The sequence below is a fragment of the Lepidochelys kempii genome, chromosome 3 (assembly GCF_965140265.1).
Source record: "Lepidochelys kempii isolate rLepKem1 chromosome 3, rLepKem1.hap2, whole genome shotgun sequence".
In the NCBI taxonomy this organism is placed as follows: Eukaryota; Metazoa; Chordata; order Testudines; family Cheloniidae; genus Lepidochelys; species Lepidochelys kempii.
In genome coordinates, this window is record NC_133258.1 from 177,926,968 (window position 1) to 177,948,445 (window position 21,478).

At 42.7% G+C, this 21,478-nt stretch overlaps 1 protein-coding gene across 6 annotated transcripts in view; it reads left to right on the forward strand.

Moving 5' to 3' along the window:
- The window catches only part of TTC7A (tetratricopeptide repeat domain 7A), a 267,263-nt gene that overhangs the window by 198,805 nt on the left and 46,980 nt on the right, over positions 1-21,478 (forward strand). For all 6 annotated transcript variants that reach the window (XM_073339137.1, XM_073339138.1, XM_073339139.1 and 3 more), the window contains one exon: positions 11,394-11,596. In XM_073339137.1, the coding sequence (XP_073195238.1) occupies positions 11,394-11,596 (203 nt within the window). The remainder of the gene's footprint in view (positions 1-11,393; positions 11,597-21,478) is intronic.

Genomic DNA, 21,478 nt, shown 5'->3' on the forward strand with positions numbered 1-21,478 from the left:
AGGATCTCCTGGACACATCCTCTGCAGACTAGGATCTCCTGGACAAATCCAGTCCCCAATCTGTCCCATATTAATATGTGCCTTACTAAAACAGTCCTTTTCTTCATAATAGACTACAATTTCATTAACCAAAGCAAACAACTATGGGACAGATCGATCCTAAATACCACCTCATGCTCCATAATGCAAACCATCCTCAACTCCTCAGGCACAGTGGACCTGTCTACCACTAGGGTAAACTCATCTTTGCAGGTGACAGCTTTCTTGGGGTTCAGTCCAAGACTGTGGAATGAACTCCTGCAAAAATTAAGAACTAACCCAAACCTCTCCACCTTCCCCTCCAAGTATATGAAGCAGCTTTTCAACCTTGCCTTTGCTAACAAGCACGTAAAGACATCAAACATAATAGCCCTCAGATTATATCTATGGGAACAAACCCCAAGAGGGAAAGGAATGGAGGAAAGGGAATCACAGTTGACAGATGCAAGTCATGTTGCTTTATGCAGCTTTGGAAGGTGTGCAGCTACCATATGATAAGTGTGGTATAGGAACCTTAGTAGAATGGAATTGTTACCATAAATGATTAAGTCTCTTGGAAACTTTGAAAGTACATGTTTTCATAGAATATCAGGGTTGGAAGGGACCTCAGGAGGTCATCTAGTCCAACCCCCTGTTCAAAGCAGGACCAATCCCCAATTTTTGCCCTGATCCCTAAATGGCCCCCCCAAGGATTGAACCCACAAACCTGGGTTCAGCAGGTCAATGCTCAAACCACTGAGCTATCCCTCCCCCCAGCCTATTGCCACTTCAAGGTCCCAGCACACAATCAAGTGCATACCCGTGCCTTCAGGCAGCTGTGGTTTGTCTGATTCTGGGTTTTTAATAACAAGCCTTAGTCCTTGGCGCAATAGCTTTTCTCTTAAAGGTGTCAACAGTCCTGTCAAGATATTTGTATTAATAAGCCTAAATGCTTTTTGCTGCAGGTCCTAGAAGCAGCTCCTCACCAGGGCCTCAGTTCAGCAGAATATTTGTCTTCAGGAAGGGGGCTTAAGCATGCGTTTAAAAGCAGTCCTGAAACAGGGGCCAGGCTGTGCGTCTAGTTCTTCTTGGGAACCCAGGTCCATGCTGCCCCTTTCAAAGTCTCCTTCAACAAGTTCCAACTGACTACTCCTTCTTCCAGGATAGTCAGTTTGCACTCAGGCTTTCCCTTTGGAGAGTTGATTAAACATTACTTCCCCTTCTTGGAGGAGGGGCACATGCACCCTGTTTCACATTTTCCTTTATTTTATGTTTGTACAGCAGATAATACATTGAGGGCCCAATTCTGATCTGAGTGACCTCAGGTCACTATTACAAAACAATATAAATTAATAATAACTTTAAAAAATACTGCCCCATCCCTACACCAGAGGAAGCTGTAAGTAATCCCCCTGCTGTGCTTTGCAAATGGTATGCAGTACTTTTACTATTAAGAACCCTAGCTATGAATACCATCAGAATAGTATGAGAAGCTGGATATGAGTCAACAGTGTGCCCTTGTTGCCAGGAAGGCTAACAGCATATTGGGCTGCATAGTAGGAATGTTGCCAGCAGATCGAGGGAAGTGATTATTCCCATCTATTCGGCACTGGTAAGGCCACATCTGGATTATTTTGTCCAGTTTTGGGGCTCCCACTACAGAAGGGATGTAAACAAATTGGAGAGAGTCAAGTGGAGGGCAATGAAAATGATCAGGGGGCTGGGGCACATGACTTATGAGGAGAGGCTGAGGGAACTGGGCTTACTTAGTCTGCAGAAAAGATGAATGAGGGGGGATTTGATAGCAGCCTTCAACTACCTGAAGGGAGGTTCCAAAGAGAATGGAGCTAGGCTGTTCTCAGTGGTGGCAGATGACAGAACAAGGAGAAATGGTCTCAAGTTGCAGTGGGGGAGGTCTAGGTTGGATATTAGGAAAAACTTTTTCACTAGGATGGTGTTGAAGCCCTGGAATGGGTTACCTAGGGAGGTGGTGAAATCTCCATCCTTAGAGGTTTAGAAGGCCCGGCTTGACAAAGCCCTGGCTGGGCTGATTTAGTTAGTGTTGGTCCTGCTTTGAGCGGGGGCTTGGACTAGATGACCTCCTGAGGTCTCTTCCAGCCCTAATCTTCTACGATTCTATTTGCCAGTCACTGTGGGTGTATAAACGTGTATTCTGAAAGAGGGATCTGAGAAGTTAATTTTTATAGGGCTGCTAATCCATTGCAGAAAGAAATCTGGCCTAAGGAATGTTCTCACCAGCTTTTCCCTGTTAATATCTTGTCAGTGCTCTTTTTCATCTTTTTTTGAAAACATAAAAGTGGTTATTCTGCAAAGGGAACAACTAAAAAAATTAAAGTTCAGGTTTAGGGTTGAGCCTCACCTTGAGTTTTATTGAATCCTTTCAACAAGATGGCTTTTGTGTCAGAGTGACGTGTTAACACAGAAAAGCAATGTTTTAAAACTTTCAAATATCTTTGTTCTGTAGAGCTATTTCTACTCTGAACTTTGTGGTTTTGATGCGGGCTACTAATAACTGTGTGCCTTATCTGCATACTAGCCTTTGAATACTGCAAGATCGTCTTAATAAGCAGAGCTCTGTTACTTCAACCTGTGTGGCTATATTATTTTATGCTTTTCTTTTGACTACAATGTCCACTTTGTTTGCCATTACTAGCACTCTTAATCTAACAATTAGCTTCTTGCCTAACCCAGTACTTTACCAAATATGGCTACTCACAGCAAAGTACCTCTTATAATTTGATATGGGATTGGCTAGATGCCTGCTAAACACAATCTACAAATTTTAGCAGGTAGATCTCTAGATGATTTTTTTCAGAGATACACTTAAAAAGAAATTACTAGGAGAATTATTCCACCCCCATCAGAATGTGGTGAGTTTGGGAGAGCCAGTTTCTAACTCAGTAAACATGTCAGCAATTAACCCTTTACAAATATTACAGTGAATGTGCCATAAATGTGAGGAGAGCCAATGCAGAATGGCACAGTTAGCTAATGGAAAACATCTGCTCCCTGGCCTTATCTACAGTAGAAGGTTTTTCTTCCTTCACAAAATGCTTTTAATTTTATTTATTATGGGCCAATTCCTGGGAAACAGGAGCTACGTTAGAGGAGATGGACCTTGTTCCACAAGAAAGTGTTGCGGGGCTAAGGCTTGGCATCCTCAGCCCTGACGGGCCAGGATCCACACAGCCACATCACGGATGCTACGGCAGGAAATGGAACGATGGAGGGGACAGGAAAGGGCGTGGCCTATTTTCTCCAAATATTCTTGTGTAATGCCATGCAGATCAACCAGTAGTACTCACATTAGTGCTGTTTGAACAAGTGTTTTAGATGCTTTCCCTCCTTAGTTTGCAATGACCCTAAGCCCCCTCAAACATTGCGTTGTTGCTGAAGTTGTTTAAGATTTGTAAGATTTCTTTACCAGCTTTGGTGAGATATCGAGGATCAGCCATTATCCTACAATGTGGTAGCAGCTGCTGAAGCAGTTTAAATATTTTTGTTTCAAAAAGTGCTTTGAAATTTTAGAATTGCCCATTCATTATTTGAATTCTTGAGCTTTTAAAATGCTGCAGGTTTGCTGGGTGTTCTTTCCAGTCACATAAACTAGATAAATACAAGAAGCTGGAACCTGGGAGAGGGGGAAGAAGACTTATGCTTAACATCAGAGCATTTACTACAAAGCAAGTATGCAGCTGAACAAAGATTCACAATAAGGAAGGCTGCCCCATAGTATTTACTCTCCTAGCCTGGAATGTTTAATAGGAGGTGTGGATTACATTTCATGTTGAATCTGGATGGAAGGAGCAATAATGTGAGGTGCCCTTGTTCCCTGTGAAATGTTATTGTTGAAGGAAGGAAGCCATCGTTGGTATCACTAGGTCTTCCCGTTTAGTAGACCCTGCTCCAGGCTCCTCCAGCATAGGCCAAGTGTCTGTTTAGAAAGGAGCCTGAGCTAAACTCTCAAATGCAAACACCTCTGAACCATGGGGATGGTTGGGTTCATCTCTGTCTTGCCATTACCTCCATCCAACATCTCTTGTAAACAGCCCAGAGAAACCAAAAGGACTCTTCTCCTCATAGTCAGTTCTGCACATTATGGATTTCTTTCACCTTCCTCTGAGGCATCAGATATTGGTCACTGCCAAAAGCAGGATACTGGACTTTGTGGACCAGTAATCTGATAGAAGGTGGCAAATCCTACATGCCTATACTTTTTCCAAAACCCAGCCCCTAGAAAGAAGGCAAAAGAACATTAAAATTACATAAACTAAATCTTCAGCATCCACCAGTAAAAGGCACGGTAATGGCTTGGTGCCTCGCAGATGATGGCTAAAGAGAGTTCCAGAGTTAGGGCCACACCTGAGAGGTATAGAGCACCTGCAACTCCCAGTTGGTCAGCATCTCTCAGGATCAGGGCCTTAGATGGGAATAAGGTGCACACACAAATCACTTATGAAAAAAGCAGGACATTTTCACATGCCAGCTGTGGAAAACACTCCTGATCATAGGACCTTGGGAATTGTCATACAGGATCAGACCAGTGGTACAGCTACTCCAGAGTCCTGTCTTTGACAGCAGCCACTACCAGATGCTTCAGGAGAAGGTGCAAAAAATCTTATAATTAAAAAAAAAAACAACACCCTGCCCATAGGAGAACTTTCTTCCTGCCATCAGTTAGTGTATGGCTTCTGCCCTACATCATGACAGTTTATATTCTGTGTACATTTTTACCCTGTATAATGTAACTGTGGATGTTCTTATCCATATAAATGTCTGATCTTTCTTAGAATCATTTTAAGCTCTTAGCTTTAATGAAGTCTTTTAGCAGTGAGTTCAACAGGTTAATTATGTTATGATTAAAAAATAATTACTATTTAAAAGTAATTGGATGTCCCTGGCCTTAGTAGTGGATTTGGACCACTGCACTGACCCTGCTTGGGGTCTGCATCATGTGTGGACATGTGGGCCTTGACCATCCTTGCCCTGCCTCCATCCTGCCATGGAGCAGTGGTTCAATGTGGGCCAGTTATGCAGGGCCTCTCCAGGCAGACTGCCCTTGGCTGCCCCCACACAGCACGACTTTGACAGCTCTCCTGCTTTTTGGTCTTATGTGCATACAACCTCTGGTCAGTGAGTGTTCTGCGCCATTCTGATCCACAGAGTGTGTGTGTTACAGCCCCCAGATACAGGTACATTTTTAGCTCAAACTGTAGCGACTGATGCTTTTGGCTCTGGAGGTTTCCAGTACAACCTACGATGTGTCGGCTAAAATGACGGTCATTACGTGCTCACTTAAAGGATTTGTCCCTAAGTTTAATATGGCTCTTTGGTACATTTTGCAACCGCTTTGTTTGGAATGAGCCATAGTATAGAGAAGTGGTTTCCAAACTTTTTTTTCCAAGGACCCCTTTGGCGCCTAACTGTCCTGGACCCCTTTTGTTTGCATTACTACCAGAATGCACCTGCCAGCATGGGAATGTCCCCGCCAACATGATCTCTCACGCACAGTGCGTGTGAGCTCATGCTGTGCTGAGGATGCCATTTTGAGAACAAAATGGCATCCTCCATGCAGCAAAAGTGCCAGAATACTGTTCTGGCTTATTCCAGCCCTGGCTTATGGGACAGATCATAAGAATATAAGAACGGCCATACTGGGTCAGACCAAAGGTCCATCTAGCTCAGTATCCTGTCTTCCAACAGTGACCAAGGCCAGGTGCCCCAGAGGGAATGAACAGAACAGGTAATCACCAAGTGATCCATCCCCCCTCTCCCATTCCCAGCTTCGGGCAGACGGTTCTTTTTTGAACCCTGTTATATAGTCTTGGCCTTCACAACATCCTCTGGTAAAGAGTTCCACAGTTTGACTATGTGTTGTGTGAAGAAATACTTCCTTTTGTTTGTTTTAAATCTGCTGCCTGTTAATTTCACTTGGTGACCATGCATGACCCATGGCAGGTCCCCACAGGGACTCCACATTGGCAACCATTGGTATGACAAGTGACCTGTTGTAACTCTGTGTCATTCTCTGTGACATATACACATAACTCTGTGTCATTATTATGTAACTTTTGTAAACAAAGTTGCTGAGTCATCCTTTGGGCCCTGTGTAGCCTGTGACCAAGCACCCTATTGTTTTTGAAATAAGAAATGTATGTCACTCCCTCAGATTCCATTTTACAGGTATTTTCTAGCCCTTTTCCTTGCAAAGACAGCCTTGAGAATCTAAATCAATTATCAGGGTTCAAAGAAATAAGCAGCTAGGCTCTGCTTCTGCAGCTGGCTTGGGAATACATGATGATTTCACCCTCTCCACCTTCCCAGCATATACATTTTGTATCAAATGAGTCGGTTAGGTTTAGGATGTATCCCAGAGAATCCTCTGGCTAACTTGCCCCTGAATCCTCAGCCCTGTGCATAATAATGTGATAATGGCAGACAGGATTGGTTGATGATTAAACGTTAAGGTCGTCTTACAGAAGCAAAAAATCTCTCTTCAGGGGCAATAAAGAGACTAATCACTGATGAAAGCATAAGCAAAGAAGTGGCTCTCTCTACAAGGCCACGGGCTGTTGAGGTACCAAATGCCAACAGCTTCTGAAAACAAATGAATTCAGTGGAACAGAAAATATATGACCACATATAATTGTAGGAACTGTCATCTTCTTACAGTATGGGGAGAGGAGGTCCCCCAAGGCTTCCCCCCATGGTCATTTTACTGTGTGGTATTTGTAGCATTATTTAAGCACTGTAGTTTGCAGCGGTATTGTTTATGCAGATGATGCTTAGATCAGTATTTCAGATCCAGCTGACACACAGAATGGAATGGTGCAATCAGCTTTGGGGCAGCTGTCAGAGTTAAACATTGCATCTCCGATACCAGTGAATGTGTTCAAACTTCAGAAGGATTGAGATTTTGCTCTGGGTGGATCACATTAAGAAAGTCACTTAAAGTATCTTGTTCCTTTGGATAGAATTCCCATTGTTCCTACCTCTGTGAAAAGGATTCTTTGGTGACAGGGAGAATCATTCTTTATACCACTTTGAAACACGCACATGCCCCAGAATAAAGTCATAGTTTAAGGTCCAGCACTAAACTCTTAATTGCTCTTTGATGTAGAAATGGCTATTATTCTATTTAGATGAACTATTTAACAGGATGCTGTCAAAGAACTAAACAGCTAGAGAGTCTAAGGCAGAAGTTCTCAAAGTGTGGTCTGCAGAGTATTTGCTGCTGGTAGGTGGTTTGATGTTGGCGCCTTTCCTTGGTTCCAACTAAATGTAAATGAGACTGTATGCCAGCGGAAATGGCTGGAAGCAAGGAGGTGGAGCCAGCCTATTCAGGGTTGTTGCTACATAAGAAAGGCTATGTGAACTCGCCTCTCACACCAAACCCAGGATTAAGACTGGAGCGACCAGTGGAAATAGTGATTACAGAATGTTGTCAGAGGCGTCTGGAGCCACTAGCGAGAGAAGAGTGTCCACGGGAGCAGGGGAGAAAAGGGATAGGTGGCTGGGCAACATGTGCAGGGGAACAAAGGAGAGAAAGGAACAGAGCAAATGGGAAGAAGAGATTAAGGGGCCAATTCTTCACCCATTGAACTGGGTGAAGAATAACTGTTCCCATTGACTTCAGTGGATGCAGGATTGGGCTTCAAAAGCAGAGGGAAAGGAGGCAGTGCAGGGTTGTTTTTTCCCTCTCAATCCACCCAGACACAGCCTTGTTAAAAATTCCTGAATTCTTCCTAATAACTGTCCATGGTAGCAGTTGCTGCTGTTGGCCCTGGGAGGTTGGTAGAAGAGGCAGTGGTTGAAATGATCTTTCTTTTACGTAGTCTCACTGTGAAGCACTCTGAGAACCCCTGGTCATTTAGCCCAGTTTAATATGGCACAACTACATTGTTCTTATTGGGCCTTTATGAGGATGATTGACATTGGAGCTGTCAAACTTATAGCTGTGCTGTGAGAAATATACTGTGTCCATACCAGTGGATATAGCCTGTTTGGAATCATAAGCTGTAAATAACACAGAAGGAAGAGTAATTCCTCAGTCCAGCAGTTTAACACTCCTGCATGACTTCATTGAAACTAAGAACCTTTCACAAGTAAGGAAATGCAGATCACATCTACCATCTTACTCTATTCACTCCATCTGAGGAGCAACCCCCTGGACTGCTTTGGGGCATGTACCTGGTGTTGCATCTTTTCCAAATAGAGCTGCCTATTAGGGGCTTGCCAGTGTACCAACAAAGTAACTAGTCAGAAATGTATGGAAAGCAAGATGATGCAAGGGAGCATGCTCTGTGATCCTATGTGTTGGACTGTGCTAATGTGGCAATACTAGGGCAATATTTAGTATAATGGTGAAGGGGTGGGAGCATTAACCAGGTAGATTAAATGACTCCTTGGTTTTTCAATTTTGATTATAAATGTATCTTTTTCATCTGTAAATAGAATGAATGACTAATAGAAGTGTAAAATAAATTTCTAGGAAACATGTAAACCTAAAATATTTCCCTTGGTATCTTTTAGTTGGCTGGGTGCTTTCCTTTCCTTACTTGCTTCTCCAACCCAAAAGCACTTCCGTTGTGCTTCTGTCAGGAAGGTCCTTATTCTTAATCGATCTGTTAGAAAAGAAAAACAAGGTACAGAGTTGGATGTTGTCCAATGTTGTTCTTTCTTCGTGGAAATTAACTTCCCACACCTTTAAATCATCTTTTGACTTTTGAGCCTGCAAAGAAATGGACTGAAGTTTAATATGTTACATTACCATACCATAAAATACAATTTGTGTATCTTACTTATATTCCAAGTTGTTTTAATAATTGTGATTACTGCAAGGATTTACAGACACACAGGCACAGCTAAAAGGAAGAATAAGTACTCTTCACGTTGCATACTTTGTGTTACAGGCTGTAAGTAATCTCACATTCTTCCCTTCTGACCTTCATTCTTACCTTATATGGTCTGAGTTGCATTTTGTTTTGGTTGGTAGCAGAGCAACTAAGATGGTAATATGCATATGCAGTATTTCCACTGTTGTTATCCTCATTCAGGTCCCGACTGAGAAAAGTACTTAAGCATGTGCCTAACTTCAAATTATTTCTGTGGTTCTACTCAAGTGCTTTAAATTAGACACTTAAGTAGTTTATTGAATCAAGGTCTTCTAGGTGCTGGGTGCTCCTCTTCCTCCCTGCAAACCTAAAGGATGTTACTGCTGGCAACTTATTCCTAGCTGAGTGCAGGTGTTGGCCCTTAATAATTGGGGTAAAATCCTGACCCCATCGAAATCAGTGGTGAAACTCCCATTAACTTCATCCCTGGTCTTGTGCTGCTTCATACTTCTGTGCTAGCAAACAATGTATTTTTCTTCAGGCTGTGAATTGTTACTTTGCATACCCAAGTCAGCATTGTTACCATATGCACATCCTCAGCTGCCATGCAACACTTGGCAGGAAAACTATTGTTCGCTTTGGGAAGAGCAAATAAAATATTGCCTGCCCACAAAATTGGAATAACGTTCAGCATGTCCTCAGCTTAATGAGATATCTGCATCCCCTTGGAGCCTTGGGAAGGAAGTATATGCCGAGATTTTATTCTGGTTAAGCATGCAGTTTCTTTCCTGCAAATAATACACAGAACTTTTCAGAGTATATGGGCCTCTTTTAAAAAGTGAACTCCTTTTAAAAGGTGAATGTTTTGCTTATGAAAGGAGAAATATTGATAACCCTGGAGAATGGCATCATTTATCTACATACAGCTCAGGCATGGCCAACTATGTGCAAGCTTCTCCACAGTGTCCCACCCATGACCTGGAAAGACCACCCTCAGGGTTTAGATGGGAGTCAGAAATTGTATCCCTTCCTTATTTGACCACTCGGAGTCTGCTAATAAGTGCCACTTGCAATGTAGACTGAGGCCATAATCTTATTTCAGATAGGCCATGGAACAGCCTTCAGATGGCAATAACTTTTGGTTACTACCAACCTGTGATGTATTTTTGATCTGTTCACATGCAGACAGAAAGCTCCGTATCTCCTTACCAATCCCTTGAAGCATCTGTGTCATCCAACAAGCTACGGACAGTATTTTCAGACTAGGGTGTCTAAAGGTTCGACACCTAATTTTCAGAAGTGCTGAGCCTCAACAGCTCCCGTTGACTTCTCTTGTAGTTGAAGTTATTCATTGCCTCTGAAAATCTGGCCATTTAAATCGGTGTTGAAATACGGAATCAGTTGCCTCCCTTTAGCACCTGAGTTTGAAAATTTTGAACCAAGCTTTTAAAAGGCTGCAGCTTACTATAATATGGAATGAATACAGAAATGAGTCCAGCAGCCTCCACAGCTGATTAGCACAGGTAACATGATCAGGTGATAGAACAAAGAAACTGAGGCTGCTTTTCCCTGGTGGCAGTAATGAGAACTACTGTATTTGTTTTTAATATTAGAAGCTCCTATTTCAAATACATGGCTCAATGAAATCTGAATGTCCTGTTGTGAAGCCTTTTTGAGGTTTTTCAGAATATTAGGAGTTGGATTTAGTTCATAATAAATCGTGTTCCGTGTTTATATTAACAAACAAATTGTTAGTGTCAGTAAAGCGCATTAGTCTATGCTTGTTCCATTTTTTCTTTGCGAGAAAAGCATTAGTACAGTTGCTACTTGGTGAGGAAAGTAAACAGCAAAACAATCGCATTTTCAGTTAGTGACTTCATTTAAGATCTCTGTCTTCATGGCAAGTGCATTCTTGTGTTTCTTAGTAATAAATATGACATTTAATATATAATATGTTTATAATATACAGAATATAGACCTTTATAGAGAATCAGAAAACTCACTGAGAGAAATTAGTCCGTTTAACAAAAATCAGGTTTGGAGTTCCCCTTTAAATAAGGAAACTGCCCCCTCAGTTAAATGTATCCTATTACTCTGACATTGTCAAACCTCCCACCAGACAACCATGACTTCTTATTCTGCCTTCCTTCCATCTGTTTGGCAATAGCCTTACATAGCTACTAATACTGCTCTTTTAGGGCCAGATCCAGCACATATTTAGCTCCAGTTCAGAAAACATTTAAGTACATACTTAAGTCTGTCCCTTTTCAGGACAGCACTTTAAGGATGTGCTTAAAGTTTGCCAGGAATGCTTTCCTGAATTGAGACCTTTCTCTATGCTTACTGCTAAGATTAGTCTCGATTCAATGGAGCTACTCACAGTAGTAAGCACTAACCATAATAGTAAGCATTTGCAGGATCCAGACCTTCTAATTTAATGTGTTTAAGGGAGAAAGTGTAATTATTACAAGCATAAAGGTTACTGAATTATTTAAACTAATGGTAGTTTTTGTTTTGTAGCTGAACTCTTCATGGAACAACGGCATCTCGAAGAAGCAGGCTTTTGTATCCAGGAGGCAGCTAGTCTTTTCCCCACATCTCACACTGTGCTGTACATGCGTGGGAGACTTGCAGAGATGAAAGGCAGTTTGGAGGAGGCTAAGCAATTGTATGATGAGGCACTTACAGTGAATCCAGCTGGAGTGGAAATTATGCACAGCCTGGTGAGTTTTCAGGGGCTCAGCTTCATTATGGTGTTTATGCTCCTGGTTAACTGTAATAAGAGGGAAAGAGTCTGACAGCAGCAGTGGATGCCATTGTCTCTCTAATGCAGAGGGTGAGTTACTTTATTCCAAGAATCATTTGGATAGCTTGAACCTACTAATTCAGGATTGGGTTGAAAGTCTTTAACTCATCAGAACTTGTGTCAGACGTAAATATTTTAATTGCTGCAACATTGATAGTTTGGAAGTTTATTTACTGCTTTATTATCATCTTAGATGTGCTTCGTACGAAAAGCCGTGCATTTTATTAAGCAGTGCACTTACATTTGAAAATATGGTTTGAAGTGAATGTTTGCAGATACATGCAAAATGTTTATAAATCTGAACCAAAACTGAACCGAACCAAAACTGAACCAAGCTATGGTTTTAGGGTAAAATTCCCCACTTACAGCCTTGAATAGGATTTGAGTGGTGCATAGGCCCTGTGCTAGATGTCTGCACAGGATTGAATGTCACCCTTTGATTTTTTTGGAGAACTGCAAAGTGGGGATATTTTTGTTCTTCATCATCACAGAAACAAAAATGTATATATACTCGGCCTGTAGCTTTCAGCCCGTGATTCATAGAGAACTTCAAGGTGGAATTACTCTGTACTCCATGTGGCTGCTTTGTGTCTTTCTTTGTTGGCTATTTTGTGTTTCTTTAGCATAAATTCAACCATGATCAAATTCATAGGGGACTCCAAAATGGAAGTATCAAACACACAAGAGGATAAAACCAAACTGAAAAGGCAGTTGGAGAGATTAGAGCAATGGGAGCTGCAGGCAACAAGAGAGGGATATGCTAATAATGAATAATCAGTGTAAAGCCCTGGATGCACAACTAGGAAACAAACAGCTGCAGTACAGCTAATTGGGAGAAGATAACAAAGCAGCTCCCCTATCACCCCGAGTTTATATCCTTAATGTTGCTGTGATATCACTTTTTCAGATAACCATGTTCTTAGGTTGCTGCAATGAAGTTATGGGTTCTAGATTCAGGAGTAGGAGGCGGAGGGTCTTCACAATAGAATCTCTCTTGATTAATGGTCCCTAACATGAAATACATGGTCCATACTGTACTAGATCGGTCAAGCACCTGAAAGGAGACCATAGTAAGGGACAGTTTTTCTTCTGTTTAGTGTCATGAATGCAGAAAAATCAGAAATGTAGGAGCACCCATCAGTTTATAGCTATCAATAGCTTTCATTATTGTATTGTAGTTTAGGCAGGGATGGTAGCACCACCTACAATTAAGGTTTGCTAGTACTTCCTATTATAAGACCTTGTTTTCAGTAACTTATCATTAGGGATTCTGATTTTCAGTTTTAACTGATAAATACAGATAAAATACCCTTAAGAACATAAGAACGGCCATACTCGGTCAGACCAAAGGTCTGTCAAGCCCAATATCCTGTCTTCCAACAGTGGCCAATGCCAGGTGCCCCAGAGGGAATGAACAAAACAGGTAATCATCAAGTGATCCATCCCCTGTCAGTCATTCCCAGCTTCTGGAAAACAGAGGCTAGGGACACCATCCCTGTCCATCCTGGCTAATAGCCATTGATGGATCTATCCTCCATGAACTTATCTAGTTCTTTTTTGAACCCTGTTATAGTCTTGGCCTTTACAACATCCTCTGGCAAGGAGTTCCACAGGTTGACTGTGCATTGTGTGAAAAAAATCCTTCCTTTTGTTTGTTTTAAACCATGCTGTTTATTGATTTCATTCGGTGACCCTAGTTCTTGTGTTATGGGAAGGAGTAAATAACACTTCCTTATTTACTTTCTCCACACCAATCATGATTTTATACACCTCTATCATATCCCCCCTTAGTCATCTCTTTTCCAAGCTGAATAGTCCCAGTCTTATTAATTGCTCCTCATGTAGAACCCATTCCATACCCCTAATCATTTTTGTTGCCCTTTGCCAATGCCAATATATATTTATTGAGATGAGGCGACCACATCTGCACACAGTATTCAAGATGTGGGCGTACCAGGGATTTATATGGAGGCAAAATGATATTTTCTGTCTTATTATCTATCCCTTTCTTAATGATTCCCAACATTCTGTTTGCTTTTTTGACTGCCGCTGCACATTGAGTGGATGTTTTCAGAGAACTATCCACAATGATTCTAAGATCTTTCTTGAGTGGTAACAGCTAATTTAGACCCGATCATTTTATATGTATTTCAATGTGCATTAGTTTGCATTTATCAACACTGAATTTCATCTGCCATTTTGTTACCCAGTCACACAGTTTTGTGAGATCCTTTTGTAGCGCTTCACAGTCTGCTTGGGACTTAACTATTTGGAGTAGTTTTGTATCATCTGAAAATTTTGCCACCACATTGTTTACCCCCTTTTCCAGATCATTTACGAATATGTTGAATAGGATTTGTCCCAATACAGATCCCTGGGGGACACCACTATTTACCACTCTCCATTCTGAAAACTGACCATTTATTCCTACCCTTTGTTTCCTCTCTTCTAACCAGTTACCGATTAATGAGAGGACCTTCCCTCTTATCCCATGACAGCTTACTTTGCTTAAGAGCCTTTGGTGAGGAACCTTGCCAAAGGCTTTCTGAAAAACTAAGTACACTATATCCATTGGATCCCCCTTGTCCATATGCTTGTTGACCCCCTCAAAGAATTCTAGTAGATTGGTGAGGCATGATTTCCCTTTACAAAAAACACGTTGACTCTTCTCCAACAAATTATGTTCATCTAAGTGTCTGACAATTTTGTTCTTTACTATAGTTTCAGCCAGTTTGCCTGGTACTGAAGTCAGGCTTATTGGCCTGTAATTGCCTGGATCACCTCTGGAGCCCTTTTAAAAAATTGGCTTCACATTAGCTATCCTCCAGTCATTTGGTACAGAAGCTGATTTAAATAATAGGTTGCAAACTACAATTAGTAGTTCTGCAATTTCACTTTTAAGTTCCTGCCGAACTCTTGGATGAATACCATCTGGTCCTGGTGACTTATTACTGATTAGTTTATCAATTTGTTCCAAAACCTCCTCTAATGACACCTCAGTCTGGGACAGTTCCTCAGATTTGTCACCTAAAAAGAATGTCTCAGGTTTGGGAATCTCCCTCACATCCTCAGCCATAAAGACTGATGCAAAGAATGCATTTAGTTTCTCCGCAATGACCTTATCGTCCTTGAGTGCTCCTTTAGCATCTCGATCATCCAGTGGCCCCACTGGTTGTTTACCAGGCTTCCTGCTTCAGATGTTCTTAAAAAAAATTGCTATTAATTTTTGTGTCTTTGGCTAGCTGTTCTTCAAATTATTTTTTGGCCTTCCTAATTATATTTTTACACTTCATTTGCCAGTGTGTGCTCCTTTCTATTTTCCTCACTAGGATTTAATTTCCACTTCTTAAAGAATGCCTTTTTGTCTTTCACTGCTTCTTTTACTTGGTTGTTTAGCCATGGTGGCACTTTTTTGGTTCTTTTACTATGTTTTTTAATTTGGGGTATACATTTAGCCTCTATTATGGTGTCTTTAAAAAGTTTCCGTGCAGCTTCCAGGGATTTCACTTTTAATTTCTTTTTAACTAACTTCCTCATTTTTGTGTAGTCCCCCTTTCTGAAATTAAATGCTACAGTTTGGGGCTGCTGTGGTGTTTTCCCCGTCACAGGGATGTTAAATATAATTATATTATGATCACTATTCCAAGCAGTCCAGCTATATTCACCTCTTGAACCAGATCCTATGCTCCACTTAGGACTAAATCAAGAATTGCCTCTCCTCGTGTGGGTTCCAGGACCAGCTGCTCCAAGAAGCAGTCATTTAAGGTGTCAAGAAACTTCAGCTCTGCATCCTGTCCTGAGGTGACATGTACCGAATCAATATGGGGATAGTTGAAATCCACCATTATTATTGAGTTTTTTTTATTTTAATAGCCTCTCTAATCTCCCTGAGCATTTCACAGTCACTATCACCATCCTGCTCAGGTGATCAGTAATATATCTCTACTGCTCTATTCTTCTTATTAGCGCATGGAACTACTATCCATAAAGATTCTGTGGTACAGTTTGGTTCATTTAAGATTTTTACTTCATTTGATTCTATGCTTTCTTTCACATATAGTGCCACTCCCCCACCCAGCACGACCTATTCTGTCCTTCCGATATATTTTGTACCCTGGTATAACTGTGTCCCATTATCCTCAGTCCACCGAGTTTCTGTGATGCCCATTATATCATTATATCCTCATTTAATATGTGGCACTCTAGTTCACCCATCTTATTATTTAGACTTCTAGCATTGGAATGTAAGCACTTTAAAAACTTGTCACTTAAAAACTTGTCACTTTTTAGCTGTTTGCCATTACATGATGTAATTGAATGGGACTTTTTTTCATTTGACTGTTTCTCATCAGATCCTACCTATATTTTATCATCTTCCTCCTCTCCTCTTTACTAGGACATAGATAATCTCCATTAATAGATCCTCCCCTAAGGGATGTCTCTGTCCGAACCACATGCTCCTCCGCACCTGTCGGCTTTCCCCCAGACCTTAGTTTAAAAACTGCTCTATGACCTTTTTAATTTTAAGTGCCAGCTATCTGGTTCCATTTTAGTTTAGGTGGAGCCCATCCTTCCTGTATAGGGTCCCCATTTCCCAAAAGTTTCCCCAGTTCCTAATAAATGTAAACCCCTACACCATCGTCTCATCCACGCATTGAGACCCTGCAGTTCTGCCTGTCTAAGTGGCCCTGCACGTGGAACTGGAAGCCTTTCAGAGAATGCTACTGTGGAGGTCCTGGACTTCAGTCTCTTACCTAGCAGCCTAAATTTGGCCTCCAGGACCTCTTTCCTATCCCTCCCTATGTCATTGGTACCTACTTATACTGCGACCACCGGCTCCTCTCCAGCACTACACATAAGTCTTTCTAGATGTCTCGAGATCCGCAACCTTTGTACCAGGCAGGCAAGTCACCATGTGATTCTCCTGGTCATCGGAAACCCAGCTATCTATGTTTCTAATGATCGAATCTCCCATTACTAATACCTGTCTCTTCCTAATAACTGGAGTTTCCTCCCCCAGAGAGGTATCCTCAGTGCGAGAGGATACCACAACATCATCTGGAAGGAGCGTTCCAACTATGGGATCATTTCCCTCTGCTTAATTGGATGTTCTCCTTCCCTGTGACTTTCATCCTCCTCAACAGCACAGAGGCTGTCAGACCAGGGGTGGGACCATTCTACTGTGTCCTGGAAAGTTTCATCTATGTACTTCTCTGTCTCCCCTAGCTCCTCCAGTTCAGCCACTCTGGTCTCCAAAGCCTGTACACGGTCTCTGAGCTCCAGGAGCTCCTTGCACTGAATGCATACCTATGCCACCTGCCCATAGGGTAGGTAATCATACATTCTGCATTGGGTGCAATAAACTGGATCGCTCCACTCTGTTCCTGGACTTCTGCCTGCATTTTCTTTTTACTCCCGCAGCTCGTTCCTTTGTTGATGTTTTTGTTTTTGTCAGGGGGTGTTTTTGGCTTTAAGTTTAAAGAATCCTAAGTGTACCTAGCCCTCCACTCATGCTGCTCCTCCAACAACTCCCCTGTTAGCCATTCCTGTTTGCTAGCTTCTTATACAAAAAGAAAAAAGAAAATTTGTGTATATTCAATAAACACCAGAAAAGGTTACCTCTATCTAAGGGCTTTCTACATAGAGCAGTAATAAAGACTACGGGGCGATTTGTGAAGCACACTAATGTGTTGCACCTTAATTGGTCCATGAAAACCCTGTTGGAGTGCATCAAAGGTTCCCTACTGCTGTTTGAAACGGTACTGTGTTACAGCGCACTAGAGAACAGTACAAAGAGATTACTCATTATAGGTGGTATAAGGAGAAACCCCAGATATTTGGACATCTACATAAAACTCAAAAATTGCTTTAAAAACCCCCCAAAAGTGAAATTTTATAAACCCCCCAAAATAGAAGCCCCACTTCTAACTTTGTCAAACTTTAACCATTTGGGCTGAAATTTTCTATGCCAGGTGTCTCCTCCAGCAGAATTTTTTTAGAAAATTTTAGCCAAAATGGTTCAGCCATTTCTAAGAACAAAACAAGGGGTGGGTGGGGGAACTATTGCTTTACTTACGTTAAAAAAATCTGGTGATCTTTTCTTTGCGACACTCTCATGCTCCTCTGCTTGAAGTTTGGCAAATGCATGGTCTTTTTATCAAGCATGTGTCTTTTGCCATCGCTGTAAAAATCCACCTAAATTTAATCAAGTGAAAAGCCTTTGAAGAATCTCAGTTCACACATGCCCAGTAGAAACTGCTAGAATTTAGCTGCTGAAATCTCCAGAGATTCCATGTACACTTGAGCATGCTTCAGCACCTTACAACCCCTGTGTGTGACCAGACCGCACTTGTGCCATCTTCCCCTCCCCGCCCCCACCCCAGAGTGACAGAGCATGCTCTATCTCAGGGCTACAGGGATGAAATCAGACTTTCCCTGTAATTTCTGTTTCCAGCTGCCCTGGTCTAAGGTGGAATCCCCATTACTGCAAGTAAGGAGCCTGGGTCTCCTCTGCTTTCAGTGACTTCCCTGCTGACGCCCAGGCAAAGCAAAGAGAGTTGATGCCTGATTCGAGTGAAGAAGGGACAAAATGTGCAGTGCCGTCAAAAAAGCGAACAGAATGTTGGGAGTCATTAAGGAAGGGATAGAGAATAAGACAGAAAATATCATATTGCCTCTATATAAATCCATGGTACGCCCACACCTTGAATACTGCATGCAGATGAGGTCACCCCATCTCAAAAAAAGATATATTGGAATTGGAAAAGGTTCAGAAAAAGATGACAAAAATTATTAGGGGCCTGGAGCGTCTGCCATAGGAGGAGAGATTAAGAAGACTGGGACTTTTTCAAAAAAGTCTTGGAAAAAAGACAACTAAGGGGGGATATGATAGAGGTCTATAAAATCATGGCTGGAGAAAGTAAAGAGGGAAGTGTTATTTACTCCTTCTCATAACACAAAAACTAGGGGTAACCAAATGAAATTTATAGGCAGCAGGTTTAAAACAAACAAAAGGAAGTATTTTTTCATACAATGCACAGTCAACCTATGGAAATTCTTGCCAGAGGATGTTGTGAAGGGCAAGACTATAACAGGGTTTAAAAAAGAACTAGATAAGTTAATGGAGAATAGGTCCATCAATGGCTATTGGGCAGGAATGGTGTCCCTAGCCTCTCTTTGCCAGGAGCTGGGAATGGGCAACGGGATGGATAACTTGATGATTACCTGTTCTGTCCATTCCCTCTGGGGCACCTGGCATTGGCCACTGTCAGAAGACAGGATACTGGGCTGGGGACCTTTGGTCTGACCCAGCAGGGCTGTTCTTATGTTCTTAAAAGCCAGACTGGGGAGAAGCAAAATAATAGATTGGAACAAGGTGGCTAGTGTGAGGAGGAGAGAAACTGACTGGGAATTCGAGGGGGGGCTGGCACTGGTTAAGCAAGGAGACTGGATGGCTGGGACTGGTTGGGAGGCGAGGCTGGGTTTGGGAGCCAGTGAGGAATATGGTGGGGAGACTGGGAGTCAGTTGACCGATGTGGGAGAGAAGGCAGATTTGATAAGGAACTGGAGTTTGGGATAAGAGCTGGGCCTGACTGTCAAAAAGACTGGGACAAGGATCTGAGGAGGAGACTGAGATTGGATGAGGAGCCAGGAAGGGAGACTGTGATTGAGAGCTGCACAAGGAGATTGGGACTGCGTGTGGGGAAGAAGATTGGGACTCAGACCCTGAGCCTCGAGGGGGACATAGGACTGGGATGAGAAGCCTGAGGAGTGGAGATTGGGACTGGGTAGGCAAGGAGAATGGCACTGGGACAAGGAGCCAGGGATGGGGAAGTGACAGGACTGGAAAAGAGACTTGTTGGTGGGGACAGGACAAAAGGGATCAAGCTTGGGGAGAAGGGGCAGAAGAGTCTGTGCCTACTAGTGCACTCAAGTATTTGATAATGGGTTCTTCAGTCTAGCAGACAAAGATATAACAAGATCCAATGGCTGGAAGTTGAAGCTAGATAAATTGCCTGTGCAACCTTACTTTAGCCCCATGTTACAAATCTGATAGTCATTAATTATATGACGACAATACTATTTTTTCCAAAGGATCTCTGCCTCATTTAGAGCACAGGATGGACCTACTCTGGAGATGAATCAGGGTTGTGTAAGGAAGGAGGCTATTGTCTGTAGGACCCCTGCATCATTTGTAGCAGAAGTTGGGAGCAGTGTTCCCTCTAATTTTTCCCATTCATGTGGGGAATGAATTTTCTTATGTGCACAAATATGGAGGTGATGTGTGACAAATCACCTCCATATTGGTGCACATAACAAAATTAATGGTGGGGGCGAGGGGTTCAGAATGTGGGAGGGGGCTCAGTACTAGGGCAGAGGGTTGGGGTGTAGGGGTGAGGGCTCTGGGGTGGGACTGGGGATGAGGGGTTCAGGCTGCAGGAGGGGGCTCAGAGCTAAGGCAGAAGGTTGGGGTGCAGGGACTGAGGGCTCTGGGATGGGGCTGGGGATGATGGGTTCAGGGTGCAGGAAGGGGCTCAGGGATGGGGCAGAGGGTTGTGGTGCGGGGGTGAGGGCTCCGGGATGGGGATGAGGGATTCAGGCTGTGGGAAGGGGGCTCAAGGGCTGGGGCAGAGCGTTGGAGTGCGGGGGGGGGGGGTGAGGGTTCCAGCTGGGGTTGCAGGCAGGCTGCCCCGGAGATGGGGCCAGAAGACTCCCCCCAGCCCTCTCCCTGCCAGCAGCATGGAGCTCTGGGGGAGGGGCCCCCCTCTCCCCACCAGCAGCATGGAGTCTTGGAGGACGGGCCCCTCTGTCCCCGAGGCAGGGGAGAGGCCCGCGGCAGCCCTGAATGCCCCAACTTGCTCCCCTCCCCAGTGCCTGCCAACCCCCTATCTCTCTGCTCTCCAGGCCCCTGCTGCACTGCCAAGCAGCTTAGAGTGACCTTAAGTTGAGAGGTATATAATGAATGAGGGCAGAGATTGCAGGAAGAGAAAGGAGGGTCTCATGGTTAAGGCAGTAGAATGCTGCCATGGAGAACTGGATTCTAGTGCTGTCTCTACCACAGAGTTATTGTGTGACACTAAGCAAGTCACTTAAATTTTTCAAAGGTGGCCACTAACTGTATGTTCCTCATTTTCTGGGTGCCTGACTTGCGACCCTGGCATCCAATTTGCATAAGTGCTGAACGCTCACAGGTATAGTTGAAGTCAACAGGGGCTGTGCTTTGGATATATGAGGTGCTCTATAATGCTAAATACTCTGAAAAATCAGGCCCCAGATGTCTCAAATTGGACACCCAAAATTAGAGGATACTTTAATCTCTCTGCCTCAGTTCTCCATCTGTAAAATGGGGGTATAACAATAAACTTTCCCTCTCAGAGGACTTTTGAAAATATATTAATTAATTATTCTGAAGCACTCAGATACTAGTAGTGATGAGCACCATAGAAAAACCCATCAGGAAATGAACAATTCTCTCTTCAGAGCAGAGTTTGAATAGTGAGCAGTAAATAAGGCCTGGAGCCACACATGAAGGATAAAATAAAATATTTAATAGCTAATCATTCACTGAGCATGGTCCATCCTGTGCATTGAATGAGACAGGGATCCTGTGAAAAAATTATATGTGATCATGTAATTAAAACCTGTATTATAATCTCTTGATGTCTTTGAATCAAGATTGGATGCTTTTCTGGAATACGTGCTTTAGCCAAATTAAAGTTTTTGATTCAGTGCACGTATAATTTAATGTCCTGTGATCTACAGGCAGTCAGACTACCTCAGGGGTGCCCAACCTATGGCC